This window comes from Cucumis melo, chromosome 7 (genome assembly GCF_025177605.1).
Source record: "Cucumis melo cultivar AY chromosome 7, USDA_Cmelo_AY_1.0, whole genome shotgun sequence".
In the NCBI taxonomy this organism is placed as follows: domain Eukaryota; kingdom Viridiplantae; phylum Streptophyta; class Magnoliopsida; order Cucurbitales; family Cucurbitaceae; genus Cucumis; species Cucumis melo.
The window spans coordinates 5,344,566-5,357,047 of record NC_066863.1 but is presented as its reverse complement, the minus strand read 5'-3'; the positions used below and the strand labels follow the sequence as shown (position 1 = coordinate 5,357,047).

Genomic DNA, 12,482 nt, shown 5'->3' with positions numbered 1-12,482 from the left:
CGTGGGAGTCGTAGAAAGGGTAATAAAAGTGGCATACTACCCCAGATAGCAATTGGTGGTTGAAAGCATCACTAGCTTATGCTCTAATTTGAGTAGAATGGGACGCATAGAATCCCAATGCGAATCAATACGATTACCTTGAAAGGCTAAATACTTATGGGTCTGATAGTGAAGGATTGTCGAGAAAGAAGGGTGAAAGGAACTCATCAAATAAACTTGTTATTTACAAAAAAAAATGTTTAGATATGACAAGAATCTATTGGACACACAATTTGGAAAACTATTTAACGTTTTCTTATGAAACTTAATAGATAATTTTCAAAGTTGTAATTTAACCTTAAATTAATCATGAGATATAATTCAATATTGATTAAAAAATTATACCACGTGACATGTAAATTCATGTAAGATGTGATAATAAATCTTCAATTTTTTTAAAAAAATAGAAAGTGTAATTGTCACTTACAACTTAGTCTAGCTAAATTGATAAAAACATCTATTATCTTCGTCCATGTTAGATGTTCAACCTTTTATCCATACATTTGTAGACTGAAATTCAAATCTATGATCTTTTAATACATGCCGAGGTATTTTAACTCAAGTAAATACACTGAAACACATCTGAAATACCTGCGAATGTGAGAATCAAAATAAAATGTATATATTTCTTTACATAAATATACACACAAATTACATATAGTTCCAATAAAAACACACCAAAATTTATGATGAACTCGTAGAAAACCTCCGTAGCAAAACTTATATTCCACCACCCAATACTGGCAGAAACCTATAATATACACCATACACAACCAAAATTTTTACTTAATCAAACTTCTCATATTAAAGTTCACAGTATAAATTTATGTCAAATGAGCCATGTCCATCATTATTGCTAATGGCACAACTTTGTTATGTCGAGAGGGAACAACTCACCAAAATAATTGTTTGAACTTCCAAAACTTTGACTCTAGCTTTCTAATGAATGCATTTAGATTTCACTGCTATCTTCCATCTGATCGCTCAGGCTTTTGGACAGTAATTTTGAGCTCCATCCCACGAATTGTCGAATTACTTGGTCTAGTGGGATAGAATTAAATGGATCATAGGTTGAGATCCGGCTGGACAAAGTAATAAAAGTGAAAAATAAAATAAGGTTAAGATTGTGAGTCTAGAGTCTTATTTCAATGGGCCATTGTCTTTTTATTTGTTCCAACAAAATGGAATTCATATAAACACATGAAGCTAATAAACTTTCATTGATAATGTGAAATTACAAAAGGACACAAAACCAATGAGATCACGTGAAGCTATTCATTTGTGCAATAAGAGAAGTAAGGTTGTAATCACAAAATAAACTTCGTGAATTTACACCAAGACAGAGAAGTGTACATAAGATGGTCAAAGAATTGAAGGAATTCAGTTTCTTTTTCTTCAAAAGTACAAAGATTCAGCTCATTCCAAATAAGCCATAAGAATCCTTCGATGATGAATTCTCATAATATCGCATTATCTCTCTTGAAAGGATGACCAGTGAAAATCATACTCAACAAGGTTAGAGGGTCATTGGGAAAAGCCATATGGTAATCGAAGGATTTTAACATTTGGTAAAGTTTGAGCATATTCGCAAAAGACCAAGATGTGAATAATTGTTTTGGAATTAGCCTGGCAAAGTACACACCAATTTGGAGCGGAGATCATCCAAGGAGCATTTCCACGAAATTTCTCAAGAAACTTTATCTTTATTTGAACGGTAAAATGACGGCAATAACAATGGAGGTGGATACAAATAAAAGTTATAGAACCATCCTTTTCTATGTGACGTTTTTTAATATGAGACAACTTGCATGCATCTTGATTATTCTATTATTCTCATGAACGATTGTCTGACTCTGCTGCATTTGTTAGCCAAGAAAGCTAGAGGCTTTTGTATGGATGACCTAAAAAACCGTGCTCAAATGAAACTTGAACAGAGAAAGTTTTCTTAACCTTTTTTTTTTGCCAGCATCACCAAATTTTGTTCAAATCTTTTTCTCTTTTCCCCCTCTCACCTTCTTGATCACAAATTTTCTTTATCAGTCCCTCATGCTCTTGTTCTTGCTCAAATTTTTACTTACTCTTAATCAACCACGCCATTTCCTTCAAATATGAAATGTCGGATCTAAGAGAGCCCTCGTTGGTGGCGGGAGGGCAAATTGTAGAAGGGTCGTAGGCAATGAGGAAGTCGATGGTGGAGAATGAGAAGAAGAAAAGTGGTGGAGCAAGAGGAAGAGGGAAAATGTAGTTTTTGGAGAGAGTATTACAAAAAGATTCGGAAAGAGGAAAGAAAAAGAATTGAAATGAAATTTAGTGTTTTTTCTATAAGAAATAGATAGAAAAGGGTGGAAAACCATATTTTGAAAACCTAGGTCGAATCTCATTTGAGCCCTTTTTTTATGTCATGCTATCAATATATATATTAAAAAGAACAAGGTTTTCCAATGATGCAATGGAAGACTTTTAGGTTGGAAGGATCTTTTGTCTCAAGAGTTGCGAATGTTTCGGTCTTTGTTGGTTTTTGAAGTTTTGGTCTTTCTTCACTACTTCGAATTGTCCTTACTGCACATGGTTGTTCTAATAACTTTAGATTCAATGGTTTTCGTTCAAGAGCCGATTTGCTCCTCTACGGGTTGTATTTGATTGTAATTGCTTTACTTTTTTTTTTTTTTTTTTTTGCTTTTTCTACTAAGGGTTTCTTCTAGTTGTAATTTTGTCATTTTGCTTATTTCATTTCTTTCTTTTTACGAATGAATTATGGTAATGGCGAAACTGTATTAAATATTTACAAAACATAACAAAATTTCAGATTCTATCAATGACTTCTATTAATGTTTATAAGTTATAGATCTGAAATTTTCCTATATGAAAATGTCCATTTTTCCTTTTGGTTGGGGAGCTTGTTTTATTTCTTTATATTATGAGCATTAGGTCACACGATCAATTAATTCAAAAAAACTACCACCATAGCTCAAATTCATTCCCTCTAAACTCTATATTATAATCGTGATTTTCATTGACCATTAAGCCAACTCATGTTCTGGACTAAGAGGGCTAAACCCCATCCTTGGGAGACCAATTGATATCACATAAAAAGAGAGGGGAAACCAACTAATTTCTTAGTCCCTAATAGGTACTAACCTTTGGCACCTCAGTGAGCTGTGGTCTCTGAATAGTTCCTTCCTGATCAGCACTCTCTGATGACCCCATATTTTGATTTTCAATAGCTTGCTGCTGAGAATGTGGTTGATGCCGTTCTTGCTCCAACCGCTGCTCATGCTGTTGATGGTAATTACTGTCATATAGCTGCTGTTGTAATTGCGGCCAACTCCTTGTTCCCGTCTGTTGATTGGCAGGTCTCAATTGCCTTCTTCTTCTCCATTTAAGATACTCCATCAGAAGTGAGTTTATGCTAATAACAAGCCCCAATCCGGTGAGTGCAGAAAGGAAAACCGAGAGGCAGGCATTCACATTAAGCTGCATGTCGAAAGAAGAGAGAATAGTGGCTGATGATCAAGAGCATTCAAAATATTGAGACAAAATAGGCAGAAAGTTATAGGAAACTGCTTGTACTTACTATTGCATAATATACGTGAGCAAACAGGATGATTATAGCGAACTGGAAACAAGCATGAGCCCAAATGTATGCTCTGCTCGCTGCCACCATTTAAATATAAAATGGTTATTGGGCAATGAAAGTACATCAAAGGCATACCTTTTATAATCTAAGCAACAATGAGAGACCATATTAAAAAGGTATCACACATGGCATGCGATGCTAATTAGAGAAAAATTGACACAATAACCTTGGCAGTTACCCTATCGCCAAACTGTTCAGCATTGATTTTCCTTTTCTTGTGTCAAGACACAATCGACGTAAAATATTTTACTATTATTTTATAACATGTGCTTGTTCCTATCAAGTAGTCATATGTATCAACACCAGCCTAACATTGTTGAAACTAGTAAGCTTGTTGAAACTATTATTTTATAACTAGTGCATGTTCCTATCAAGTAGTCGTTTGATATGTATCAACACCAGCCTAACAATATAACTAGTAAGAGATCAACCATGCAACCATGGACCAGGCTGTTCTTTTCTGACCTTGTTTCAGCCTTTCTAATACAACTTTCATTTCCTATTTGGGGGGGCGGGGTGTCAACTATGCACCATACCAGTAAGTCTCAAAAGTTGTTAGCTGGTTTTTGAAAATGTGCTAGTTGTTAGTGATTTACTGATGTGTTTCCCCCATAAAACTCATGTTTTGATAGTTGCGGCAATTGAGTACTCATAGTCCTATGTGAGTGTATTTAGTACCGCCACTCTTAAGCTTATTTTTCTGCAATAGGATATTATGGAGAATTTTGCTGGCAGAGTCTTTGACGGAGCATTGTTTTAGCATTCAAGAATTAAAAGAAAAAAAAGGGAAAAAAACCCATGTATATCTGTAAGACACGAGAGAGCTCAACTCATTAATTGAGTTGGCATCTGTCAGTAATCCGTAAGTTGAGAAGCAATGGGAAGGCTGCAATGTCCACTCAGCCTTAAACTTCCTCATTGGAGACCAACATAAGAGGAAAGCATGCCGTTTTTGGGGGAGAAACATATGCAAGGCTACAATATTCCTCCTACTTATGGTGGGGCTGGTGCCTACCCTAATGGACTTTGAGGTCTCATTTTCTTTCTACGCTCTTCTCACATCAATTGGAGCCTAATACAATAACCCAAATCTCTATTAATAAAATCATAAACAAAAGAAAATTACAAGAATTCCAAATTGTTTCTGTACAACTGTTTTCTTTTCAAACAATTAATTTTTCTGGAGCTCACAATGAAGGTGTTTACATATTCTCATAAAATAGATCTCATACAGCTCCATAGTTTCTTTCACCATTTAATTAATAGAAGAATACAGAGTTAAGCAGTGGGACTAAATTATATCCGACAATGAATGTTGATACGATGTAATATATTTATCCATAGCAGTAACTGACCCATTGTGGAAGCAGTCATGGATGAAAGGAGACCCAGAGCACAAGAAAATGGCAAGGAAATGGCAAGGGCACGAGGACCCATGTCACGTACCTGTTAAACAGAATTCAATTGTGAAAATTAATTTGATCCGAGAAATAAGGGACTGAGAATAAGGATAAAAAGAAAGGAAGCACCAGCACCATGAGGATTTAAACATTAGAGGAAAAAAAGTGAACCAAAGTTGTGAGAAAAATTGTAGCAAATCCAAAAGCTAATTGCTAAGAAACAAGGATTCTTTCAATAGTTATACAATAGTTATCATTTTCAAAGGAAGGCAATGCATGCAAAAACTGATTCCGCTGTTGCAGTGACTTCATAAAGGAGACTTCCAAACACTAGAAATTATGATCAAGATTCCCTAGTTTTTTTATGTGAGAGGTCTGCCAACTCTAATGGAGTTTTGATGGGCTCTCCCTTTGGTAGATTTCATTTATCAATAAAATTATTTTCTATTAAAAAAAATTAAATAGGAGAATATTTTGGAGAAAAGTAGATGGGAAGTTGGAAAGAAAAAAATCAGAAAATGTTAATACACTACATCACTTCAAAGATCTACGCAACTTTAATGGAGTTTTGATGGGCTCTACCTTTGGTAGATTTCATTTATCAATAAAATTATTTTCTATAAAAAAAATTAAAAAATAGGAGAATATTTATGGAGAAAAGTAGAAGGGAAGTTGGAAAGAAAAAAATCAGAAAATGTTAATACACTACATCACTTCAAAGATCTATGCATAAATTAACTATAAATTAACTCTACTATCAGCCATTAAAGTACAGAGACTAAGTAATTATTTATTAGAGTTCAATTTGATAGTATAAGGACTAATCGTTACCAGCTAAGTTCAAGGACTACAATGTTACTTACAAGTTTTGGGAACCAAGCCTATATTTTGGTGTATTAAAAAATAGGCATAAAATTCATGGTACTCTTATCTTCCAAATTATAATTCAGGGTGGCCTTAACAAGAATATCCATCAGCCTTGAGAGAAGTATCTTTTGTGAGGAAGCTAATGAGAATAGTGGCCGCCACTTCCAAAGTGAACTGGAATCTTATGTCTCTAAAATTCAAGCTGGTTTTGGATTTGGCTAGACTAGAGAAAGGAATATTCCACATTCTAACTTAGTGGCTTTGGAAATGAGAACTGAGGCAATTCCTTTCGAAATGGTGCTATAAAAGAAATATGGTATTGCTGGACATAGTTTACGGTCTCCAAAATGTTCTTAATGTGAATTTGGCTCCCTCTATAGTTGCTATCTATCTACTTCAGTTATGAAGGGTTCCCTTTCAATGATGACAAAGCAACATCTGGCGCTGGTAAATCCACACCATTGATGGAGATGATGGTTGGGTTAAGCTGTAGCTGTAGGTGAAGAGGAGAGACATAAAAGCGCTACTAGTTGGTAAGGAAGTGTCAGCCGAATGAAAAGCCCACCTCACACAATTACTAACCGAGAACAAAGGTTGGTTGCAATTTAGGTCTAATTTGAATGCATGTTAGCCAAGAGTCCAAGATTAAGAGTGTCTAGAAAACACGAAATAGAGCCACAGTAGCGTAAAGTGGCACATCCTGACTCCACTATACTGGAGATGAGCTAGCCCAGATAGCCAGCAAGAAGAGTGGAGTGGACGGCGTTCCACATGGCTTAATATAACAAATGTAAAATATAAAGTATCTAATTGACATTTGCACAACTAATTTGAATTACAGCCAGTCTGATCATCTATAAGTATCACAAATAAGCAGAATACATCCGTACCAAAAGTTGCTCCAAAAAGCAGAAATATGCAAGCATGCTAACCAACACAAGCACCGATATTTCCTGCCATATCCTATGAGAATGAAAGAAAGTGAGACAACGATTCCATTTCATTTCTTTGTATTGGCGCTAAAAATGCCTTCAAGAAGAATGAATATTATTAGATGAAAGAAAATTAAACACCACTTGTTGAAAAGAAAAATAAAAGTGGAGTAATTTGGGACTCCGACCAAAATAAAATAAAAATAAAAAACCAAATTAATAATTACTCTCCACACTACACAGCATGCGTTCAAATTTCCAATGTCTCAGAGTTAATGAATAAGTGAATAAAATATATTATCGATATTTTTCAAAAAAAAAAAAAAACAAACCAACTTGATGGTTATGGTATCACAATCATCTCTTAGGAGCTTGTCTTCCCCTTCATACAGTGCATGATATTTGTTTGAGGAGTAATCAAACTTTGAGAAACATCCTCCGCAACATATTAGACAAGTATCATAATGTCAACATAAATGAAGTTTTTTATATGTCTGAGTGCTCGAGCTTGACCCGTAGGAAATTAATTCCTAGGTAGGTGGCCACCATGGATTAAACTCATGACCTCTTAGTTAGTTATTGAGATTATGCCTTCCATTTTACCACTGGTCAATCCATGATGGTTAAAGCATAAACATAAATGAAGTTTAAATGATGATTTCTCATCCAAAAGAAAAATGATGATCAATACATTATCTTCATGTCCAAATAAAAGAGGAGAAGGTCTGTGGCAGTATTAGAAGCCAACTAACCTATAACGATTGACTTCCGTCCGCTGCAATGTTATTGTGGGTCGTCTAATACCAGGGCGTATGTTATGTAATTTTAATAAAGTCACTGGCAAGTTTTCGACATCCTGCTTGCAAATATCACAGATCTTGTTACCTTTAATGCTGAACCACTTAATTGCACACTCTTTGTGAGCGAGAGCTAGGTCTCCTTTGCAACTGCACTCCATTTTAAGAGTATCCCCGCCTTCTACCAACTCTAAAAAACAGATCCTGCAAACCGCTTCATCCTCAGGAATATCATCACCGGCAGGTTCACTTTCTAAGGCAAATATCCAACTTCAGCATGTCAGTTTTAAAACTATAATCATCCAACTGCAAACATAGTTGTCAATAGGTGAAAAGGAATCCCACAGAGCATTATGTCAAATGTTTTGCTTATTGTAAACATTTGCAGTGAAGCAAATTAATAATAATAACTTATATGGAGAGAATGATAGTTGAACATAAGGCATTTAGCAGAAAAAGGGGCATAAATACAGTCAGGAACTGTTCCAATTTTAGATTGGTTTCAAGCAATTTTAAGGCAGTGTTGACATTGGCATCATTAACGGATGATGAACAAACACCCATACACATGTGTGTGTGTGTGTGTGTGTGACTAGTTAACAGCCCAGGAAACAAAAAATTAGTTTTTAAATATGATGCTTCTAAGAGGAAGAAATAAAAATAGCTCAGCTTTGCTTATGTATTACATTTTGTGATTTAATATTATCTAGATTTTAAGAGGCTTGTAGCATAAAAGTAATCACCCACCTCTAGTTGAGAATTTGGAGATAGAAAATCTCCCATACAAAATGGAGTGGGCTGGTCGAGGGTTTTACCATCTCGTAACATTAGTGTTTTATGTAGGCAAACGTAGTAATATAACTATATAAGTCAAACCAATACAGTAATAACTGAATAGCCCATTTATATTGTATATTGAAAATAATTGAGAAGTATGCTGCTTAAAGAATCAACAAAAATCATAAAAAGAAATTGTGCATCCAGGATATAAAACCTCTATGATATTTCGAAGAACCAATCAGATGTTTGTCTGTTTTTTTCAATCAGAACGTGAAGAGCTTTTATTTTTATTAAATTTTCTTGGTCTTATTGCTAAGCTCTATCTTCCCAGTGATTTTGCAGTGAAATTGTTCAATCCCATACATTTAGTGAGGCCATCTCCTCAAAGTAGCCATGTAAGTAGAAGACAGAGAGGTTATCATCTGAGAAGGGGTAATTCACAAAAAACACCAAGATTCACTATAAGTTTAATTTTACTACTTACCAATTTCCTTTCCTTGAGAAAGAGAAGCACCTGCATATCGTGGATCTGCAGACACTACTCGAATTAAACCTACTGAATCTAATCGCCTTAAAGCTCTAGGCTTAACATTCAGAGGAGCTGATAATGAACGAGCAATATGCGGCTTGGCTTTAGTTTTCTGAAAGATAACGAAATCCACTTTTAGAAGGAAAAGAATAATGCAATATTACAAGTCGTAGGTATCAGGAGTACCCATCTGTATGCATCCTATTAGCAAAAACATATATGAATATTTACAGCTGTTTTCATAAAATTTTAGAAATTTGAACACTTAGATACTTACAGGGACATCCGGATGGCACTCTATATTTTTTGCTTTCAATATATCAATATCTGAATTTGAAATTGGTGTGGTTGGTAAAGAATGTGCAGCTTTTGTAGATGAGGCCAGAAGAAGTTTGCTAAGAGAAAAAGATCTTGGAGGAGTTTGGTTGTCTGGACATCTATTAGTAGGTTGGATCTCTGGTAAAATGGGAGTGATCATGTCTCCACCTGGGAAAGATCGTTTTGCGCCAAAGCTTCTCGGTGAGGATTTGGTTTTTACTGAATTTGGTCTAGGAGGCAATCCTCCCCTACCAGAGCTAGAACTTGGGGTTAATGGACTATCTAACCTCAAAAAGTATGAAGAACTCTCCATAGCCCTTGCTGGAATTTGCAGAGAGGATAAATTTGCCCGTTTAAACTTTGGCAATAAGGATGCTTCTATACCTTTTTCCTCTTCATCGTGTTTCTAAGGAAAAACCAAGACCCTTCTCAGTAAATATAATAATTTAGCAACCTAAGAATAAAAAAATACGGACATGTTAAAAACATAAACTAACTGAACCAACTAAGGCATTTAACCATTCAAAAATCAATCAACCATAGACTAATAATAAAGATGAGTTTTGAGCAAGTTAACTATTTCCTACAGTTAGTTTGTTTCTTGTTTGTCTTTTTAAAAAAAAATTATAGCCGACAGTTACTCAAAAAGAAAAGTTCCAACAAAAGGGAGCAGCTAGTGTGAAGCACGTTATCAAATATCAACTTATGCTTGTAGTGAGCTCGTCAATAACTTCCTTGTTCCTCGATAAACTTGTAACCAGAGCATGAGCCATCGTTTAGATCAAGTAATAATATCGATAGTATACGTATTAATTAGTTAGTTGTAACAGATTGCTTATCATTGTAAATCTGCTATTTTCTTTGTCTGTATATATTTAAGAATTTGAGAGGCATGCTTGTAATTATTGAGTTAACAAATAATATACATTAATACTTCTCACATTTCCCCGCGTAAACTTAACATTGTATCAAAACACAAGAGGTTCTAAAAGTTTTGCATTTGAACTCTTGCATCATTATTTCCTCCCCAATTAATATTGGTTTTCTCTAGTCAGGGTCTTCTACAAATTTCCAAGCTCGTGAGTGGGTGAGGGTGTTAATGTGTTGAAATAATACTAAATTTTCTTCTGGTTGTTGGCTTAAGTTTTTGGATTTATATCAAGTAACTCTAACAGTAACTCCGAACCTACACAACCTCTCTTCGAGTACCAAGTCAATATGAGGTAAAGTCGTAAACGAGCCACACCATATATGATTGGTGTTAACCATGGAAAGAAACCAACATCCAACCAAATTTACACTACGATGCTAAAACTTCCATTCCTTACTGTCCAATCAAATTGCAGTATTTCCACACCTTCCACTCGCACTGTACCCAACTACTCTCTCCACCGTCCAACCAGATCGAAAAGTGCAAGAACGCATAGAAAAGCATTTTAAAAAATGCTCACGTCACAAAATCATACTAGTGAGTAAAGAATGCCGATGATAATTCCCACAAACAGATGGGAGAAATGTAAGAATATAGCTGAAGTAAATCGTTTAAGGAATGAACAAAAGCACCTCGGGATGATCCGAAGAAACTGAGGTCGATTCTTCGGTTCTTTGAAATCGAGCTACAGCATCCTCCATCAAAAACTCCACGAAATCGATGAAACGGATAGAGAAACCCTTCGAAAATGATTGAATCTCTACGGGAAACAGGGCAGGGCAACGCTGAAATTAAACGAGAAATAGATAGTCTCCGAAATGCGAAGCTGAATGGTGATTCTGGGCCCAACGGAAGAGCGTGAGTTTGCAATGGGTTTTTTCTCAAGTGGCCGTAAGAAACAAATTTGCCCGCCAACCGTATTGTTTCTGTCGGAAGTGCATTATTACTTCCTTTTTTTATACGTTAGATTATTATTTCTTTTTTCAACTCAGGTTGGCACGTTAATTACTTTTAATTCTTAATCATTTCCAATAATATGTGTTATAAGAAAAATTAAATCGAATTCTTTATGTTTCGTTTAGGTTTTTTTGTTTTGTTCTGTTTGTTATATTTTGCAGGTATTTCCAGTTTTTCTTTATCTATAAAATAATGTCTTCAAATGGCTATTTTCAAGTACAAAATTTATAAAAAACAATAAACTTGACAAAATATTTATAATTCTTATATCTATTTTTAAATTGGAAAATCGTATTAAAAAAATTAACAATAATAGATTCTTTTAGTGATTTTTACCTGAGACGTGAATAATTTGTTTTTTTAATTATCTTTTTTAAACTTCTCCCAAGTGTCTAATGTATATATGTTTGTTTTGGTCTATCGTATTTTATAACATATAAATTGTTGATATATTGTTAGATTTATAAATATTGTTAGAAGTTTTGTAATTTAAAATAAACTTTTAATGTATTAAATGATAAAAATGTTTTGAAAATATTTAGTATTTGTATTTGGTTGCAGTTGATATTAAATTATAGTTAGACTAATTAGGCCATAAACAAACACACGTTAACAATTAACATAAGACAACAACAAATAATAAAAAAAATTATAAAGAAAAATATATTTGACAAAATATCTATGCTTCATATAAAAATCTATTGTAAAATTTTTTTTCTTTTAATAGTTTTGTTATATAAAGCATAAATAGTTTGTACTTTATATTTTTGAAAAAATTTAAAAAATAATAATCACATAACAATGATCATCGTTGACAATTCTCATCGAATAGTAATTGTAATGGTTAGTGTCAATTAGTGATCAAATAAGAATAATACAATAATTAGTAACACACAGTGATTAGACAACAATCAACATTGTTTGCAATTAGTATACAATACTTTTAACGAGTTTGTTCAATTTTAACGTTCGTACTTTTAATTATTCAAATATAATTTTTATAATTTTAATCAATTCCAAATGCAATTCCATGGTTAGTAACATGGTCTATTGTTGAGTAAAAATAGTATTTGTTTTCTATTAACATTTTCACAAATTTGAGAACATATATTTTCTTGCAAAATTGTTTTTATGGAGAAGTAAATTTAAGAATTTAATTAAAATAAAATTACGTCAACAAACTATTTATGAATATAACCAAACATGTTAGTTTATGGATAATTTTTCATTTTGTTATTTGTGTAAATATTTGAGATAAAAAGGGAAGATTTTGATATGGTAAGGGCAGTTGCACG

General features: G+C 33.8%; 1 protein-coding gene across 4 annotated transcripts; it reads right to left on the bottom strand.

The window, feature by feature from the left end:
* Nucleotides 1–606: 606 nt before the first annotated feature.
* LOC103502492 (uncharacterized) lies at nt 607–11,165 on the bottom strand. 4 transcript variants are annotated; one of them, XR_007822659.1, is made up of 11 exons: nt 10,863–11,165; nt 9,587–9,753; nt 9,259–9,467; nt 8,937–9,093; nt 7,628–7,925; nt 6,834–6,906; nt 5,032–5,122; nt 3,614–3,693; nt 3,178–3,513; nt 937–1,121; nt 607–790 (listed from the first exon to the last, which is right to left on the bottom strand). XR_007822659.1 is itself a non-coding variant. In XM_008466436.3 (9 exons), the coding sequence occupies exons 1-9, from the start codon at nt 10,929–10,931 to the stop codon at nt 1,104–1,106; spliced, it is 1,569 nt and encodes a 522-aa protein (XP_008464658.2). In that variant the 5' UTR covers nt 10,932–11,165; the 3' UTR covers nt 607–1,103. The 4 variants fall into 4 exon arrangements, 1 of the variants encoding a protein (XP_008464658.2); XR_007822658.1 differs by having other exon boundaries at nt 9,259–9,753; XR_540558.3 differs by having other exon boundaries at nt 9,259–9,705.
* Nucleotides 11,166–12,482: the final 1,317 nt, after the last annotated feature.